This window comes from Limulus polyphemus, unplaced genomic scaffold (assembly GCF_000517525.1).
Source record: "Limulus polyphemus unplaced genomic scaffold, Limulus_polyphemus-2.1.2 Scaffold1771, whole genome shotgun sequence".
Taxonomy (NCBI): domain Eukaryota; kingdom Metazoa; phylum Arthropoda; class Merostomata; order Xiphosura; family Limulidae; genus Limulus; species Limulus polyphemus.
In genome coordinates, this window is record NW_013667381.1 from 177,724 (window position 1) to 196,740 (window position 19,017).

At 30.9% G+C, this 19,017-nt stretch overlaps 1 protein-coding gene across 1 annotated transcript in view; it reads right to left on the reverse strand.

Annotated features, from left to right (window-relative positions):
- LOC106464889 (RNA-binding protein 5-like) overlaps positions 1-19,017 on the reverse strand; it is a 66,157-nt gene that overhangs the window by 35,029 nt on the left and 12,111 nt on the right. Inside the window, exons 4-13 of the mRNA XM_022392693.1 lie at positions 16,093-16,488; positions 15,703-15,778; positions 15,006-15,079; positions 10,983-11,096; positions 9,343-9,403; positions 8,713-8,778; positions 7,764-7,988; positions 7,074-7,116; positions 5,228-5,285; positions 1,034-1,099 (exon numbers count right to left, since the gene is read on the reverse strand). Of these exons, the coding sequence (XP_022248401.1) occupies positions 1,034-1,099; positions 5,228-5,285; positions 7,074-7,116; positions 7,764-7,988; positions 8,713-8,778; positions 9,343-9,403; positions 10,983-11,096; positions 15,006-15,079; positions 15,703-15,778; positions 16,093-16,488 (1,179 nt within the window). The remainder of the gene's footprint in view (positions 1-1,033; positions 1,100-5,227; positions 5,286-7,073; positions 7,117-7,763; positions 7,989-8,712; positions 8,779-9,342; positions 9,404-10,982; positions 11,097-15,005; positions 15,080-15,702; positions 15,779-16,092; positions 16,489-19,017) is intronic.

Sequence of the window (19,017 nt, forward strand, 5' to 3'; positions counted from 1 at the left end):
CCCTATAAAATTGTCATTGCTCAAACAAACCATAATTTTTATATCTTTCAATCCTCTCTTTCAAAATTTGTTTATAATTCTCTCTTACTTTTAATTTAATTATATATTACCTATAACCAATAGAAAGTCAAGGTTTTCATCTATTTCATCTATCAAATTACACGTTATAATGTTGTCTTCTGAACAGAATATCATCGATTTCACTCAGAGTACAAAATTTGTTCCTGCAAACAGCTCATGGGTATTGTAATTCGATAGCATAACATGAGCTGCATGTTCCCCAAATGATTTACAATGGTGCAAATAGTAGTTAGACATGGTTCAAATGGCAATAAAACAATAATACTGAATTATAAACAGATGTATACTGTTATGAGCTTAAAGCTACTTAGGATAAACAAATGTAGTTTCATGTTAAAATTTGAAGTCATTCCCAAAAGAAAAAAAAAGAGCAATTTAGATTTTTCTTTGGTGGTTACGAGGTCGCTCGAATTGATCGATCCCATTTTCAGATAGGTTAGAGAAAATAACATATAAACTATAAAAATATAGTGCAAAAATGTTCGAAATGCATTTAGGAGGCTTTAGGGTTTACACAAAGAAAATTTGAGATGACAAAAAGTATTTCTAATTTTAACGTGAAAATTACTTTGTACACAGACTATTCAAAACAAATGCTCAATATATTTGTGGACAAATCTTTATTTTATTTTATTAAAAATACTTATTAACTGAAAAACTGCCAAATTTTGTGAAGATATACCCAATACATTAAGAGTTATAAGTATTATTTTATAAAGACTTTAAACGAGTACAAAAGGTTATGTGACTCAGTCAAATTGACCGACCCCCATGTCGAGAGAGTTAACCTTGTCTGCCTTTAGTAAGATGCCAAATGGGAGGTTTGAAAAGATCTCATGAAACTTATCTATGTAATGGAGTTCCCCAGTTTAAACATGTATGATTTCATCCCAAAATTTAGTGTTTAGCATGTACCTTCCTAGACAGGTCAATACGCATTACATATCCTCACCTGATACTGATCATAACCTTGTTGATAGTGTTCAAGCTGATTTGCACATAATGATCCTGGATCAGCCTGAAAATATAAAATGTAATTTTACCACTCACAGCGGATAAATTTCATTTCTCTGTTAAAATGTTGAAAACTCACGCACTCCAGTAATATCACAAAATATAAATTATTAATTTTGTTTTTTTACAGATGAATTCTTCTTCTTTAACTCTCTCAACACAGCTCGGTCAATCTGACTGACCAGTGACCTCTTTGTACTCGTTTAAAGTCTTTATAGATTTAATAGTTATAACTTTTAATATAGTGTGTATATCTTTATGAAATTTGGCAGTCTTTCAGTTAATATTATAAATCTTTCATATATACAAAGTCATATTTTTTAGTGAAGTATTTTTAATGAAAAAAATAAAGATTTGTCCATGAATATATTGATTTTTTTTTGAATAGTCCATGTGCAAAGTAATTTTCATTTTAAAAATACTTCTCTTCATCTCAAAATTTCTTTGTGTAATCCCATAAATCCCCTAAATGCATTTCAAATGTTTTTTCCGTAAAACTTTATAGTTTATCTTGTTATTTTCTCTACCCTGTCTCAAAATGGGATCGGTCAATTAAACCGACCTCGTAACCACAAAAAAAAATCAAAAATAAATATAAATTACCCTTTTTTCTTTCTAGAATGAATTCAAATTATAACATGAATTATATTTGTTTATCCTAAGTAGCTCTAAGTTAGTAACAGTACACATCTATCTATAATTAAATTTTATTGTTTTATTGCCCTTTGAACCATGTTTAACTACTATCTGCACCATTATAAGTTTTAAAGCACTCAGGGAATGTGCAGCTCACATGTGTGCCTCATGAAACTTTTTTATTATAATATTGTTATTTATTTTACCTAATCTAATCTTAACTAACCTAAAAGGATCCCTATTTTTACATTTCAATTACTTTTATAATTATACATAAAAAATGAAAAACAAGAAATAAAATACTTAACAAATCTTTTTTTTTTCTTGCTATTGATTGTTGAAGAGTTAACCCTAATTTTTTATACTAATGAAAGTAATGCACTTAATTTTTATTCAACTAAATAATGCACCAAAGGATATAGACTAATCATATACAAAAAGTAGACAAATTCCCTTATCTCTGAAAATTTTTCTGGCTTTCTCGCTATACAACAAGAGTCATTACAAATTCATCCAAGCTGCTCGTTAACTTTCTCATGGGAATGATGTAAGTACTGTGAGTGAAACTGACTTTTAACCATTCAGAACATAACGTTATATAATACATCATTTGATAGATGAAAACCATAACTTTCTATTGGTTATAGGTAATATATAACTAAACATAAAAGAGAACTATTAACAAATTCGATAAGAGATGATGCGACAGATTTGCCTGAGCAATGATATTTTTTTAAAGAGTAATTTACATTTAATTTTGTACTCTTTTGTGGGTTGGTGGATAAAATATGGAAGATAACATGCTAAGAAAAAATGTGTCACATGGGTCACACTTGGGGAAATTCAGGATTTTTTTAAATCTTGGCTTGTACAATTAAGAACTTAAAACTTATATACCATTAAAATATTGATTATTAGCTAAAATTTTATGCTATTCTAATTGGTATAACAAAAATAGTTTAATAAAATTTTGAATGTAAGACACTAAAACCCTGTGTCATGTGCAGTAAAGGATAGGGTTAAAGAAATATCTGGGTTTTAAGACATGTTACTAAAAAAATTCAACTTTAAATAGTTTATGGATCTAGCAATGTACATATGAGCTTGTTAAATGATACACCTGAACAGTGCAAACCTTTAAAAAACAATTTCATTAATTCTTTAGCTTCAGTACTACATGGACTGGATTAGGTATAATTTTACAACAGATATGGTCTTAACCCTTCCATTATGGGCTGGGTGGAATCCACACAGCTCGTAAGCATGAAAGTATCTATGAGAGTAATTATACTATGATTTTTGATAATGTATACACATCTTACAAAATTTTGCAGGTTATTGGTAAATATTACAAGGTTTACATATTCAAAATACCAAGTTTTTAAATTTAACTATTAAGATTTTTTAATTACAGATTTCTCGTAAACTTTTTCTTTTGGAATGTTGACTATCCAACATGCAAAGCAACTTTGATTTTAAGATTAAAAATACTTTAATGCATTAGAACATTTTCCCACGCAAAATCTTTATAATCTCTAGATAATTATCAAATTTGTTTCAGAAAAACTTTATATCTTGTTTGTTATTTTCACTACTTTTTGATTTGGACTGACTTATTAACCTCAAAAAATTAGGGAAAAAATATAAATTATGCTTTTTTCATTCTAGAATGACTACAAATTATAACACAAAAATACATATGTTTAGTCTAAATAGCTTAAATGTCAAAACATTATACATTTATATATATTTATTATTATTATATTAACCTTCCAGCTGTGCCTGGCTAACAATACAGAAGTTACAATGATGCAGCGCATGTGCACTCATGTTACCGTATCCAATAATATATAACTGACCTTTAGTCTTTACAAAGTGACCTGTCTTGGCTGTGTTTTAGTAGACTAGTATTTTGTAAAATACAGTCGCATTTCAATTATTATACAACTTTATTATACAATATTAAACTTATTTTTCTTAAACACAAAACAGTAAATAAAGAAATAAAGCAAACAATTATCTCTTATAGTTACAACCTTAATTCTCGTTCACCACTTGTCGTAGGTTACTAAGCCTTATGAAATTTCCCACATGGAAGGTGTGAAAAGAAATTTTTTTAGGTTTTATATATACATTTTAAATAACCAAAAAATCATAAATTACTATATTGATACCATAGAATTCCACTATAATTTATCAAGCTTAGTAACAGCTGTATTTGGGTCTAAAAAATATGAAATTTGAAACTGACTAAAGACTTGCCTTATAATTTGAAATATTGTGTGAAAAGAATGAAATTAACACAATAACACATCAAAATGGCTGAGAAAACCACTAGGGGGACATTCTAAGCTTTCAGTTGGTATTCATGTCATATATAGAAGTAAGTGTATATAAGAGACCATTTCCAAAAATGGAAAGAGGTGGGTGGGCGACCACTGTGTTTGATTCAGTACATGATTGATATCTTAGCAAACAGAAAAGATAAGAGATTATAATTTTTTATTCTAGATTGTCAATATCGGTAGTTCGAGTTCCTATATAAGGGACCATTTCCAAAAATGGAAATAGATGGGCAGGAAGGACACTGTTTGATTCAGTACGAGTGATATCTTAGCAAATAGAAAAGAGGTTCTTATTTTTTATTCTAGCTTGTCAATATCGGTACTTTAAAGTTCTTAATTCATACGAAACATCTAATCTGAACCACTGCAGCATTCAACATACCACCTGACACACACAAATTGATGTTTAGCTGAGTTTCTTTTAATACTTACTTTTAAATTAAGAAATTAACTAACATACAATACTAAAATTTGAATTACAATCTACAATTTGAACCAAACTTAGAGATAAATTAATAAAATTGTAGTTCAATAACATTTTGAATGCAAGACAACAAACACAATAACATGGCCTTTGACACATATCCTGTTGCAAAAGGGTTAATGCAAAACTTCTATAAATTATGCAGGCCTACAAATTTAAACTTCATAAAAGTCATTTTGGTCTTAATAAATTATTCTCCATAATTCAGCTACTCAGATTTCAAAAATAATATTCATTTTGTTCTATCACATATGGGTACTTTTTTTTTTTTTTTTTTTTTTTACAAATTGGGAAGAAAAAAACTTGCTTAGATCAGATTATTATTTCGTTCATCACAATGAATATTTTTATTATTATACTTGTTAACAAAAATACAAACAAACTGAAGAAAAGGGTAGAACACTGATATCAAACATGATATGCATTCTCATTAATCCTGTTTTTTGTGAAATCTACATATTTTAGTCTCAAAACTCTGTGTTTTGGTCTTTCTTTTATGTATTGCATTGTGATGTTTTGTGAAAAATCTGTAGTGATGGAGAAAAATGGATATCATTTTTGTATTCCGCATACAAGAATTACTGTAGAACATATAAAAATTTCAAGACAATAAAACTATCTCAGACCTGTGTTATGTAAGTTAGTGAAAACTGAAAAATATCCATACCTGATTCGTCCACTGAGCAGCTGCTAAAGCTACACTAGCAGCATTGGCACTAGCAGCACTGTTAAAAATATTTAAGAAAACAAACAATCTAGTTATCTGACACTAAGTTAAAAAACTCTGTTCTCACTTATTTAATAACTGAAAAACACCACAATGTAATATTATCTGTTAATGTTCTTTGGAAATTTTTTAGTCATTTTAAAGCCAACACATTATGATAACAAGTAATAATTGCCTGTTCCAAAACTAATACTTATTTAATCATTTATTGTACAACTCAAGAATTATTATTATATATATAGACAACAGGAAGGATTTACTTCACTGATAATAAGAATATAGGACATTAACCAAATAACTCTGATACTAATAAACTAAATTATGGATCAGTGCTTTTAAAACACTAAAAGAACAACAATTATCACCTTTTAAAGATTTATAGACTTTTGATCTATTCCATTTAGGTTAAGAGAAGTTGTCAGATTGATGAAATGCAGTGTGCTTTTATCCCTGGGAAATGAACAGTAAATGCTATGTTCATAGCAAGGCAGCTGTAGGAAAAGTATTGGTGCTTTGTGAATATGGAAGAAGCACGATAGGGTACCACGTGACATTATTTACTGGTGTCTTAGCAAGAAGAGATTCCTAGAGAAGCTGGTGAGAGTAGTGAAAACATTGTATGATGGAGCAAAGATGGCAATAAGAATAGGACAATGAAGAATTGAAGAGTTTAAGTAGAAGTAGGTCTACACCAAGGACTGGCTTTCCCCTATGTGAAGGTGATGAATGTTTTGAGCAATGAGGCAAAGAAATAAAATCTCTGGGTCTTTTTGTTAAGGCGGTGGGTGATTTTGTTATAACAGCTGAGACATAGGAAAAGTTCCAAAAGAAGTGAAGGATATGGCAAGAAGATCTAGAGAGAGATGGATTAAAGGTAAACACTGGGAAAACAGTGGTAATTTTAAGCAGCAGAGACGGGACAGTTGCAGATAAGAGATAGTAATAACTTTGATATAAAACAGTCAAACAAATATAGGTATCCAACATCAGTAACAAAGGAGGCTGTAAAGTGGAAGTAAGGGAAAGAGTAAGAGCTGGATGACATAAGTGGAGGGAAGTCTCGGGGGTGATTCTTGACAAGAAAATAAAAATACCATTGATTGAAACTTAAAGAGTAAAATCTACAAAACAATTATTAGGTCAATACTGCTTTATGGAGCAAAAACTTGGGCCATAAGAAAAAAGGTATTTTAGAAAGAACTGATATGGAGCCTGTAAGATCACAGAAAAAGCAAGATAAACAAAGCCTGAGATGGTTTGGACATGTAGTAAGAGGTGAAGAAGGATGTGCAGTGACACGAGCATTGGAAACACCAGTGAAGGGATGAAGAAGCAGAGGAAGACAGAAAATATGGTGGAAAGATATATGAGGGAGGTTGGTGCAACTAGAAATGGTGCACAGGACCATACTCTATGGAGAAGAAAGACCTAAGCAGCTGACACCATATCACAAAAGATATTAAAATCGTAAGAAAAAGACTTTTGATGCATTCAGTACTTATTATAAAGGATAAAAATTGAACAAGCCATATTTTCAAACAGCCCTATGAAAATAATTTCATATTAAAAGCATACATTCTGTTTTTGTCTCTTGTTTTTCTTTTGACCACTGATTAAAATTAAATTTGGACATACCGGACCATACCATTTTATTTATACAATATTCGAATGTAAAACAGCAAAAGCATAGCATATAAATTAAAAAGAAGGCAATATGAATAACAATTTACATTGTCAATCTTGATATATTGTTATATGGCTGAGTTTGAAATGTGTAATAACTTACCTATGCAAAACATTTACAGACTTTCTGGCATATGTTATTGTCACTGAAATATAAATAATTCCATCTTTAGTAATAGTCGTTTATTTCTTAGTATGATATTTGAAACATACATAAACTGGAATATACATTTTTTTTTTTAATAGAACAGATAGAAACAATAATGGTTGGAGACAGCTTAAATGAAGAAAAACTTTACTATAAGTTTAACATAACAGCAAATGTACAATGACATCTGATGATGACAAAACCTTGTCAAAACTTTGTACATTTGCTGTTATGTTAAACTTGTATTAAAGTTTTTCTTCATTACCCATTCAAGCCGTCTCCAACCATTATTAGTCTCAAAGTGGGTTCCTCGTCATCAAAGATAGAAACAATAGTAAAACCAACATATCATCTTGTATTAGAAAATCACAATTTATACAAATATAATATCACCATATATTCTGTAGCAAAAACATTACTTTCACATTTTCATTACTTTATTTAACTACAACTTATCACTATAAGTCTACAATTTGTAATCTGTGACTTCACCAGTCACCATTTGCTGTCTCACTGAAGATTAAATATTTCATATATTTCTTTTTCAACTGAGAATCATTTACAAAAATTAATTTCCTCAATATACATAAAAAATTAAAACAATTACTGATCACAATTAACTTACCTACCCACTTTTACACTTACCTGGTTTATCATCTATGTAGAACTGATCCATCGACAAAAGCATGTCATGTAGTTGTGTAGCTTCTGATATAGAATGCAACTCTACAAAACAAAATCCTCTGGATGTATTGGTCAAAGGGTCTTTAGCTATTCCTAAACTTTTAATTGGCAAAGAGGTTAAGTGCCCCAAAACGGAAAGTACCCTCTCTTCTGTCGTCAGGACATCAAGATTACGAAGAAGTAGAGCTGTGGGTGAAAAACAGTTTTTATTAGTACTTCTGTTATGCATGTCTTAAATTGTCACTTTGACATTAGAAAAAAGTACATCCAATGAGTGCTCAAACTAAAAGATTTCATTTAACACCTTTGCATAGTATTTTCACAGCCATATACATATAGATCAAAGACTATTCATAAAATAATGCAGTCCAAACTGATATCCTCTGCAAGTTGTTCATTATTATCTACTACAGGGCTAGACTAACAAAAGATATATATATCTGTTTATACACATTATACAGATATCTTTGTTTGATCATGCAAAAATTTACTGTTATATATATATATATTATACATAAAAACACTATAAAACAAAAGGAAAGAGACACCAACATATTTTTCAAGAGTAAATTAAAACCACAATTAAAATACACTTAACATGCATGTACAAGATTTAAGTTATACAAAAAAGACTGATCCAAATAATATATAAGCATACTTTACAAATCTTTTTGTAATTCATAAATACATCATAGTAATCAAAGAGTAAAATATGTTATACAATTATTAACTACTTCCAACACAAAACATTCTTCAAACACAATGCACATGTCAATTCTTATTCATCTCACACATTTAAAACAGCCTTCAAAACCTAAATATGGTTTATCAAGTAAAGCATTTTCTACAGTAAAATTAATTCCATTTTCCAAATATTACAGATAATCAAACCAGAGGCAAGAGAACCCACCATTTGATGGAGTTGAACTGATCTGTTCAAACCCATCTCCACTCTGCCTTTTGACTTCTTCTGCTTCTAAAGAGAAATATAATTGTATAAATTCAAAAAAACAGAAGAAATGAAAAATTAAAGCAATTTTTTTCCCACAAATGCTGAAATAATAATCACCATCAGTGTAAGTACCACAGACTATAAGATACACATTTCTGTTCTAATTATATGTAATAACATAAGAAACTTGGAGTCTTAATAGATTTGTTAAATATTCACTCTAGCCAACATCTTCAGCTGTTTTTTATCATGAGTAGAACAAAAATTTAATTTTTCTTATAAAAGAGAGTTAACTTGATAATTGTAAAGTACTTATGACCACCAAGGAACTTCACATTTCTAGCTTAAACCACACGTGGGTTATTATCATTACAACAGTGTGGTCACAAACCTCACCTCTAATTTAGGACTACTAACCAGAGTGAAGATAACCAGTTAGCAGTTCTAACAGCTAAAAGCTAAAGAAGATATTGAGTGGCATACTGCAACTGTGCCTGGCTGACATTCAGCAAATAAAATGTATGACTTGATAATTGTGGAATAAAAAAATATATAAAAGAACTTCAAAAATAATATTCAAAATCCTACCTTCTCTGGGAGAATTACATTTGAAACATGCATCTCTTCTACGAAAGTTATTCAACCCACACTGAAAAAAAAAAGTCAATGGTTAGGAAAATGAGCAATAATTCACACATTTATAAGAAGAAAAAGGAAAACAAATCTAAGTAGTCATCTATAAATTGAAAAAAAATAAAAACTCTAATGGTGCATTTCAGACTAATTAATTAATAACACTTCCACTTTTTCTGCTTATAACAAGGCTTAAAGTCTGGAGGTTGGTATTTGGCTAATAAACATCTTTTCCCCATGCATGCTCTCATTTTGTTTGCATAACTGGACTATTTTATAAAATTATACCCTTTAAAAAAAAACTGGAGTTTATAGTTTGTCAAGTGAACAATTTTTTTATAATTTTTTTTATTATTATTATTAATATTAATATATATATTACTCAACTGGTCCAACTGTTTTTTCTGCAAGTTAACCAGATTCTAGGACCAATTCAAAGTTTGATAAAAATTAATGTTTATTCATCTGTACTTGTACAATACACCAACTTTACCAACCTGTAATGTAATGATCAAAACCTAATTTAATACTGTATAGTCATGCAGGATCAATTATTTTCACCAATATTTATATTCTCTTCTCAGATACATGGAAATAATAAGAAAGAAAATGCAGGCATACCATGGATTTTCTATCTTCTTATTTTAATACAGAATTTTTATAACATTTCATTTATTCTGAATATATGTAGTTTTCACATAACATGTGATCCAAAAAACAGTTAAGTTGACTTTGTTCTTTTATTCTTGAGAAATTATACTTGCTCTGCCTCTGGGGAATATTGCTATATAAATGCTGCATATTGTGCACAAATGAACAGCAGTGTCCTTCACTAGTAATGCAAATAATATCTAAAGGTTACAGCCACCCCTATGTTGTATGAGAATGGCAGTCATGTGGTTAGTGCTGGTCAGTGTGGATAAATCTGATGTTTTGCATTAAGTAAGAAATATTAGATTTAAACATTACTACACAGGATATCAAGTGAGTTGGATGACATGAAAACATCATGAGGGAAAGGGCCAATTGATCACTTCACGAGTTCAGTACAACGTGACCGTCCAGTGTCCACAATGCAAGTATGCACACTGTTTGTCCACACTGATATAGACTGGTTTCATTTTTGTAAATACATCACGTCCAGTAACTGCAAGTTCTTTGTTTAAACTCAATTAGTTCAATCCATTATTACTTTATAAACTATCCTGCTGATCCTCCCATTATAAATAGAACCTAGCTAATACTCTCTGGAAAAATCAGTTTACACTGAACATACTACAATATTAACTTCCCATCAGAGCAAGCTACCTACTTAGATGAAATTATATTATTACACCATGAAACTAAACAGTATACTTAACCTACCTATAGTTTAACTAACATTAATGCTCTGCTGAAACTCCTATTATTAGTAGTATTAAGAAATGAATGTACTCTAATGATGATGATCTAAGCAATCACCCAGTTGCAATATGAAACTAATGGTTCTTCAACATGAATTTTGAGATCAATGAGGGTTCTTTTTGAAACAGCTGTACACCATTTCTATAGGATTATCTCTACAACTTGTAAGTAAACATTAAACAGCCACTTACTTTGCTGCAGCTCCAATCAGCTCTGTTAACATCATTACGTTTTGGTCCACTACCATCCTTAGGTATGCTGTAGTGCAATGTAGCACGATAGTCTCCACCAAATATAAGAACACTCTGAAAAAAAAATCTAAATGTAAGCCTAATACAATGGCAGACTTTTTAGGTCCCTCGCTATTAAAGATGAACCTAACTGGAAAACCTCCAGTGAAAGAAGACACCAAGCATTGGGAATAACCAACTTCCAACGAAGACAGAGCCAATTCACCCTTTAACACAAGAACTTCTTAATAATATACCACATGGAACTCCAAAAGGAAGACATGTGAAATCTTGTAGTTGAAGTAGTTCTCAGGAACAAAGAGAAGCACAGACTTCCATACTACATAGTATGAATATCTTCCCTAACTTACACTATAACTACTTCATGTAACAATCTTCACTAATTCTTTTTTTTTTTTTTATAAATCAATTATAGTTCCAATTTTTTCCCAAAAACTAGCCAGCAGAAGTTTTCTATTTTATTATCAAACAATCATGTTCATGTTTTTTCTAATGGATTTTAAAACACAAACCTTTCACAAAAAAATATTTTCTAATCATCACTGTACAACATGCAATGTCATATTATGCATAATTTAAATTTATCTTAATGGGTTTAATTTGGTACGTTTTATGTACATTTATGCATAAATCAAGTAGTTACTAAATTTTATATCAAAATGCTGAGCTCTATGAAACAATAAAATGATAGAAAGTGCATAACTGGAATTTTTATATCTAAAACACTTTACTAGTGTCCATTTTGAAGATGGCGGGAGTACTAAAATCTTGGTTTCACTTCTTTTGTTCTTTAAATTCAACATTTATCAAGAAAATTCAATAAATTATGCAAATTTTCACCACTTGCAGAAACATACAAGACTATCAACACATTATTATAAGATAAAAACTACAACAAAATTAAATAATTTCAAAATATGCATAATTCTAATTACCATAATATTTTCTTTTTTGGCATTCCATTTACATGGCTACCATGTTGTGCTACAATTAACAACATAATTTTTAACTTTTGTATTTCAGTACTTAATTCTTCCTACATTAATAAAGCACACATATTCATGAACCTAATTCATACAAATATTCCTTAATCCAATAACATTTTGATAATTTTTTCACCCCAAATGAAACCAATGATACTACAATTTTATAAAAAAAAATTTTTCTCAAATAATGTTTCATATATTTTTAATATTTAGGTCCAATTGCCAGAAATCTAAATATATGTCCAGTTTTTAATATGCAATATATTCAAATATTACTGGACAAACTTCTCAAAAACTGAAATTTCTGAATGAAAATTTATTTTACATAAGACATGCTTAATTTTCACAAATATTAATATTAATTTTTAGGATATATTAACACTTTGACCACTTTACTTTCAAAAAATCTGTACTAGTACCTTTAATATTATTGTCTCAGTTATATTTCTGTAGGATAAAGTTTAGATGAAATGTTTTTTTTTTCAAGCTGGCAACCATGTTACATAATATCTTTGACATATACCAATCATGACTTCACCAGATGTCACCCTTCACTTTTAAGTTCAAGGCCAATAGGTGCATTTTTAAAACTTAATGTACAGAAATCAAGCACCTCTTCCTTTTCACATATCATATCAGACCTAATTTTCTGAAATAAACAAGTTCGAAACATTTTCATTTATCAGTTTCTTCACTAACAATAATGTTTGATAGAAAGTTCATTTTTCTCGATTCATAATATGAATTAAATATAGTAATAATAAATATTTTTGTGAGTTTATTTACACTCCTATGATTTGGTTGGATGTTGGTAAATCAGCCCACTAATTACCTGACCACAACAACACAAAGTAGTATGAAGTTCCATAATCATAGTTAAGAAGAATTATGAGTTAAGGGAGATGGAAATGGATTCTACTCTTGGATAGAGCACTGGCCCTATTAGAGAAAGAGGTTTAGGTTCAAGCCCAAAGTTTGTTTTCACTTATCACTTTTTTCCTGTAATATAATAATGTTAGTACAGAACAGGATATAATGTTGTACTATTACAATCTATACTATGTTAGTACAGAACAGAACATAATGTTGTACGATTACAATGACTATACTATGTTAGTACAGAACAGGACATAATGTTGTACGATTACAATGGCTATACTATGTTAGTACAGAACAGGACATAATGTTGTACGTATCATAGTATAGTCATTGTAATTAATATGAGTTAGAAACCCATTTGTTTGGGATTTAGGATCATTAATATTTGCGTATGTTTTGGACATTTTTCTCAACCTCTATAGCTACTTTTATAGATAAATTAACATAGCAGGCTTTATGCTACTTAACCTCATCATATCTTAAACTTTTGTCTTCATGTATCTTGTGTGTGCAGTTTTTGGGGTCAAGAGAAATAAGTGCAAATTTTAAACTATAATTATGGGATATCGGTTGCTAAAATAGCATTTTGTTCAATATAAATTAACAGTATTTAACTATTTGATAGGCAGCTAAGCTGTTTATAAATTTATTCATTGTATCTCAAATATAAATATTAATATTATCTTATGCTACTGTACAGTTCAATGTCTGATTATGTACGTTTGTGTATTATCATTAACAATGTGAAAAATGTCTCGTGAAATACTCCTCAGTATCTATAAGTGAACTTTCCTCATATATATTTAAGTGTAAATCACTATTACAATATCAGGAATAGCTATGGATGTACAAGTTTTCCAACTGCTTCATTCTTTCTATATTACTCATCAGAATTTACTGTCTACTATCTGAACAATCCAGCACTGTATTAGACTCTAGACAAAATACTTAAATAAACTAAACTCTTCCTGCTGTATTATAGCATTATTCTCTATTGCAGGTACATGCTAATTTGTGTGTCTGATTTGATTTTTAAGCATCTATAAGCAGTGGTATTGTATTTCTTGCATCCAGATGACTGCATGTGTGGAACTAATGTTAACCCAAGTGACAAGGTCATCCATATAATCTCAATTTCATTGCCCAGTTTTCCTGTTCACTTGTTCGTGATTCTTAACTCTAAGAGTCAAATCTGGCATTCAGCTTAATTTTATTTGGGGGTATATTTAGGATTTTATTTAACATGGATACCAGCTTATAACTAAAAAAAAAAATTACAACAGAATGTTTTTTCTTTTTAAGAGTATGGGGAGTGAGGTTTTAAGTCATCTATTACAGCTACACATACTATGGTTTCAAAATTTACTTTAAAATATTTATGAGGTTTGTCCATTCACAAACCTAATTTCATTATTTATGCAGGTCAAATAAAATTCAAGAATCATTTCATGAATAATAATTCCAAATTTTTATCATTCATCTTGAACAAAATTTGTTTGAATGATCTATCATATTTTTTGATACAGTATAGCAAGTTCAAATATTTTAGAATTTTTATCTTAAGTTTTGCTATAGTTACATCAAATGTATGGTTGCTTAGAGACTAAAAATCAACAATACATTTGTTGCACGTAATTTAAAAAAAAATTACCATAACCACTTTATTTTTGCCCAAAACCTTCAAAAATAGATAGGTTACAATGCATTAAAATTTATCCTTACTGAAGTACTAATTGACAAATAATTTAAAAAGTAAATTTGTTACATATATATTTTTATTTTTTATGCACATTACTTTAACTAGTGAAAGAGTATCCTTTTCGGGGTTTCTAAACAATGTCAAGTAACTAATAAAAAAAAGTGGTCAAGGTGTTAAAACAGTACGTTGTTTGTCTCTTTTGCCCAGCTGTCATATATTTTAAACTACAAGCTCAAAAAATAAAATAAAACATTCACTGGCACCATACTTTATTACAGGAAACCAGTATCTTCACACTATTTCTTACTCCATACAATCAAATGTCACCAAAAACAGCCCAGTGGTAGGGGCACCGGACTGTAGCTGGTATGGGATAACATAAATGGGCAGTAACAACACCTGTGTAAGTTCCTTCCAGCGAACGGCTTCGGAGAGTAAGAGAAACTCCACAAAAGCAAAGCCCCGGGATGCACCTGCACGAGTATGTACAGAGTAGTACAAATATTATTAGTGTGAAACATCAGAGCTGATGGACATAAATTTAACTCCAAGTATTTGCTGTCTGTCATGGCTTTCTTGTTTTTGGAGACAAAAAATAATATGACTAAATACAGATCCAACATTTTGTTTTATATATAAAAAAACCCTTAAATTTACATGAAAAACATTTAATTTGTATAACAAGAAAATCAAAATTAGCATTATGGAAAAAAAAAGCTATATATACACACACATATATCCAAGAATAACTGGAATGGGCTGTAAAGTCAACAGTTTAAGAAATGTAACTTGAAAATTCTTAATTTGATCACTCTGACATGCGAGACTTATATTTTCCCCTCATGGGTCAAGTTTGACTTGTTTTTCTCCACTTCATCTTTAACATTCTTAGTGGAATCAATATAAAAATCTCTAGAAGTAGTATAAATAAATCATATTGAAGACTATGTTAAATAATTTTTACAATTTCCACTGGCTAACAAGAAAGTCTACACATGCCCTGAGGAAAAGCCATGACACCGACAACAGAAAGTAGTTGTACTGAGATAACTGTGTTCATTTCTGGATGGACACAGGCCATTGAAATGATTCTCACCTGTATCTTTATACTTCTTTCTCATGAGCCGGATATCTTTTGGTTCTAATCCATACCGTGACACTTCATTCCTCAGCTAAAAAATTATTAAAATTGATTATACCTCTTAAGACAAAGAAAGATACATTAAGCTAAATGTATTAATGAAAACTTTAAAAAATCCCCGACAAAAATGCTAAGTAATTACCATTGAAAGTAGACTTGTATAACTTATAACAATTTTTCTTATACTTCAATTTTTAAACTTTTATAGCCTAGAAAGCTATAGCCCATTTTCCCCTACAAGGCTTTCTACATTTACTGAATTTCCCAAAGCTTCAATTAACAACACAAACACAAAAATACATTATTGTTCCTTTAGCCTTAATAGAATATCAAGGGTATACTTACATCTGCCTCTGAGATATGAGGAGCCAATCCTCTGACCATTATTGTATTATTTGGTATTTCTTCTCGCCAGTCTCGCTCTCTTGCATAATCCCTGTCTCTTTCTCTGTCCCGATCTCGATCTCTTGACCTATCTCTATTCCTTTCACGATCCCGGTCTCTGCCACGGTTTCTATCTCTATCTCTGATACGTTCTCTATCACGATGTCCCCTGTTCCTTCCCCTTCTATCATCACGATCTCCCCTGTCACTAAAGCTATTGCACCCACTGTCTCTTCTGCCTGAAAAACCTTGTTCCATCTCACAATTGAAGTCTCCATATTCATTATCTCTTCCATAATAACCATCATTATAACTGTCGTCCATGCCATATCCGTCAAATGAACCTTGAACTGCAGACTTATAAAATAAAATATATTAAGACTGTCTCATATTTAACGATACAATTTTTTATATTCTCTTTACAAAACAATAAATACTGATTATAACTTGTATAATAACTTGAAAAACATTAAAAAGAAATCATATGTTAGATATAAACATTTTGATGTCAACCTTTTGTTTTTCACCAATCACTAACTTTCTTGATACAGGTAGATCAAAATGCATGTCACTACTTTATATGCTGGTACATTCCCATTTTAATTAAACTACTTCATTAACAATGTATACAAATAAACTTGGCAGCAAAACATAGTTTACAAGTCAAATTTTAACACAAGTTTTACTTTTTTTATTTCAAAGAAGCACAAAATGGTTACGTAGCTGGTCCTAGGGACCAGGCCTGTGCTGAAAGTGTTAATAGCTGCATCCTACATATACAGTAAGCTATAGTAAGTGGAGTGAGTGTTTCCTATTACCAACACTTCCCTCTCTGTATGGAGCATGGTGGAAAAATGGCAAGGTTAAAGCCTCAAATGGTAAAGTTAATTTTATTAATTCGCCATCCAGGTAACCTTGTTTATATTCACAGGTTGTGTAATCTTTTAAGTCATCAGTATTACTCTATTATACTAAAAAGAAAAGTAACTGATTTAATTTTATTTATTTACAAATTTATGATTTATATTTTATGTATAAGAGGAATATACACTCATTTCATTTGATTCATGTACCAATTTCATTTATATTTTAATTTGATAAATAAATACAGGTAATAATCTGTATGATTGCAGTTTATTTTTAATAGAGTTGTAAAAAGTAGCTTTACATATTAGTGTCTTATACGTAAGTTTAAATAATACTCTATCTCCTCCTCCCCAACGTTAGTTGAGTAATAATAATATACAATATAATGGGTTTATTGCTTGATAAAATCTTTTTCCTACTGATATACACCATTTTGAAAATTGATGTAAGAGAAACCACATGTTTTTTACTATGCCTAGCATTTTGTTTCTTTAAAAAGTATATCACATTGAAATCTTTACTAATTTGTAAAGACACCAAATCATACAAATACCAAATCCAAGAGTTATCATTTTCCTAATCTGAAAAATGTGTTTCCAAACATACTTAACTCCACTGACACTTATAGCTATTTCTCGATCTTCATCTTTGCCATCTTAACCTCATGTTCACTTGCTTCAGTCTTTATACCTCACTCGACTGCCTTCTGCAATATCTAATTTGCAAAACTTTACACCGGCCCTCACATGCCCTCTATATAAGGACTGTATGTCGACAGTATAATCACTTTTTTGAGACTTACTCCATCCCGGTCACAAACACTGGCTCTTAGTGGGGAGGAAGGGAGAGAGAGAGAGAGAGTGTCAGCAGAGGCAAGTTTGTTTGGAAATACATTTTCACATTAGGAAAATGAGTCGGAGTAATAGATGAATAGGAAGAAAGGCATACAAATGGAATCCTGTCCAGCCTTGAATGAAAGCATCTATCACCAGAGCTTGTGGACATGGAATAGTAGACCTGAACTATAGGCTAACATTCCAATGGGTTGCAAAGGTGTCGATCATTGGAGAGCTGAACTGAAAACAAGTCCACTGAAAGACCACTTGATGGAACATCCATGCTGGTGGAAAAATCTGATGAGGTCGAGAAAGATGATCTGCTTTCAAATTCATAATCCCTGGCACATGACAGGCCAAAAGATGGATGTCATTGGAATGAGTCTAAAAAGAAGATCCAAAGCCCGAAAACCAAGTCCTCAAGAATGAGAACTTCCCTGACAAGACAGATATGAAACCACCGTGGAGTAATCAGAATGAACCATGACCATTTTGTCGTGCAAGAGGAAGACCTGGAATCATCGCTAGCTGTACTGCAAGAAGTTTGAGAACACTGATTTGCAGGGTAGATTCGTAGTTCATCCAAATGCCTTGGAATTCCTGTCCCTGAAAAAAAGTGCCCCATATGTAAAGAGAAGCGTCCATCAAGAGATGGATTTCCACAAGAGGAGGTGGTGTCCAGACCTTGATAATCATGTTATTCCTGTCTAGCCACCACTTGAGATCTGCAAATTGTTCGAGCAAAGAGACGGTGTGATCCAAAGGATCGGTATGCATGAGCCACTGGCTGTGAAATGACCAAGGAAGGGATCTCATATGGGCCTGACCCAATGTTATGCGGGTTTCTAGAGAAGCACAAATCCCCAAAACAAAAAGAACCATCCATGCAGTGGGAGAAGGTTGAGCTTGACTCAAAGTGCACTGAAAAGCACCCCAAGATGGACTATGTATGAAGTTGGCAAGAGAATGGATTTTTCAAACCTGATATGAAGTCTGCCCTTTTGGCATCTGAAAGAAAAATATATGGATGTATTGTGGCAATGTAACAGGTTGGTCTTTCAAATAGAGATGTGTGCACATATGCACAAAATAAAGATGCTGCTCAAAGGCCCGTACTACTAGGCAGAAAACATATGGTGCTGAAGCAACTCCAAACGGGAGAGCTTGGAACTGCTACATTTGG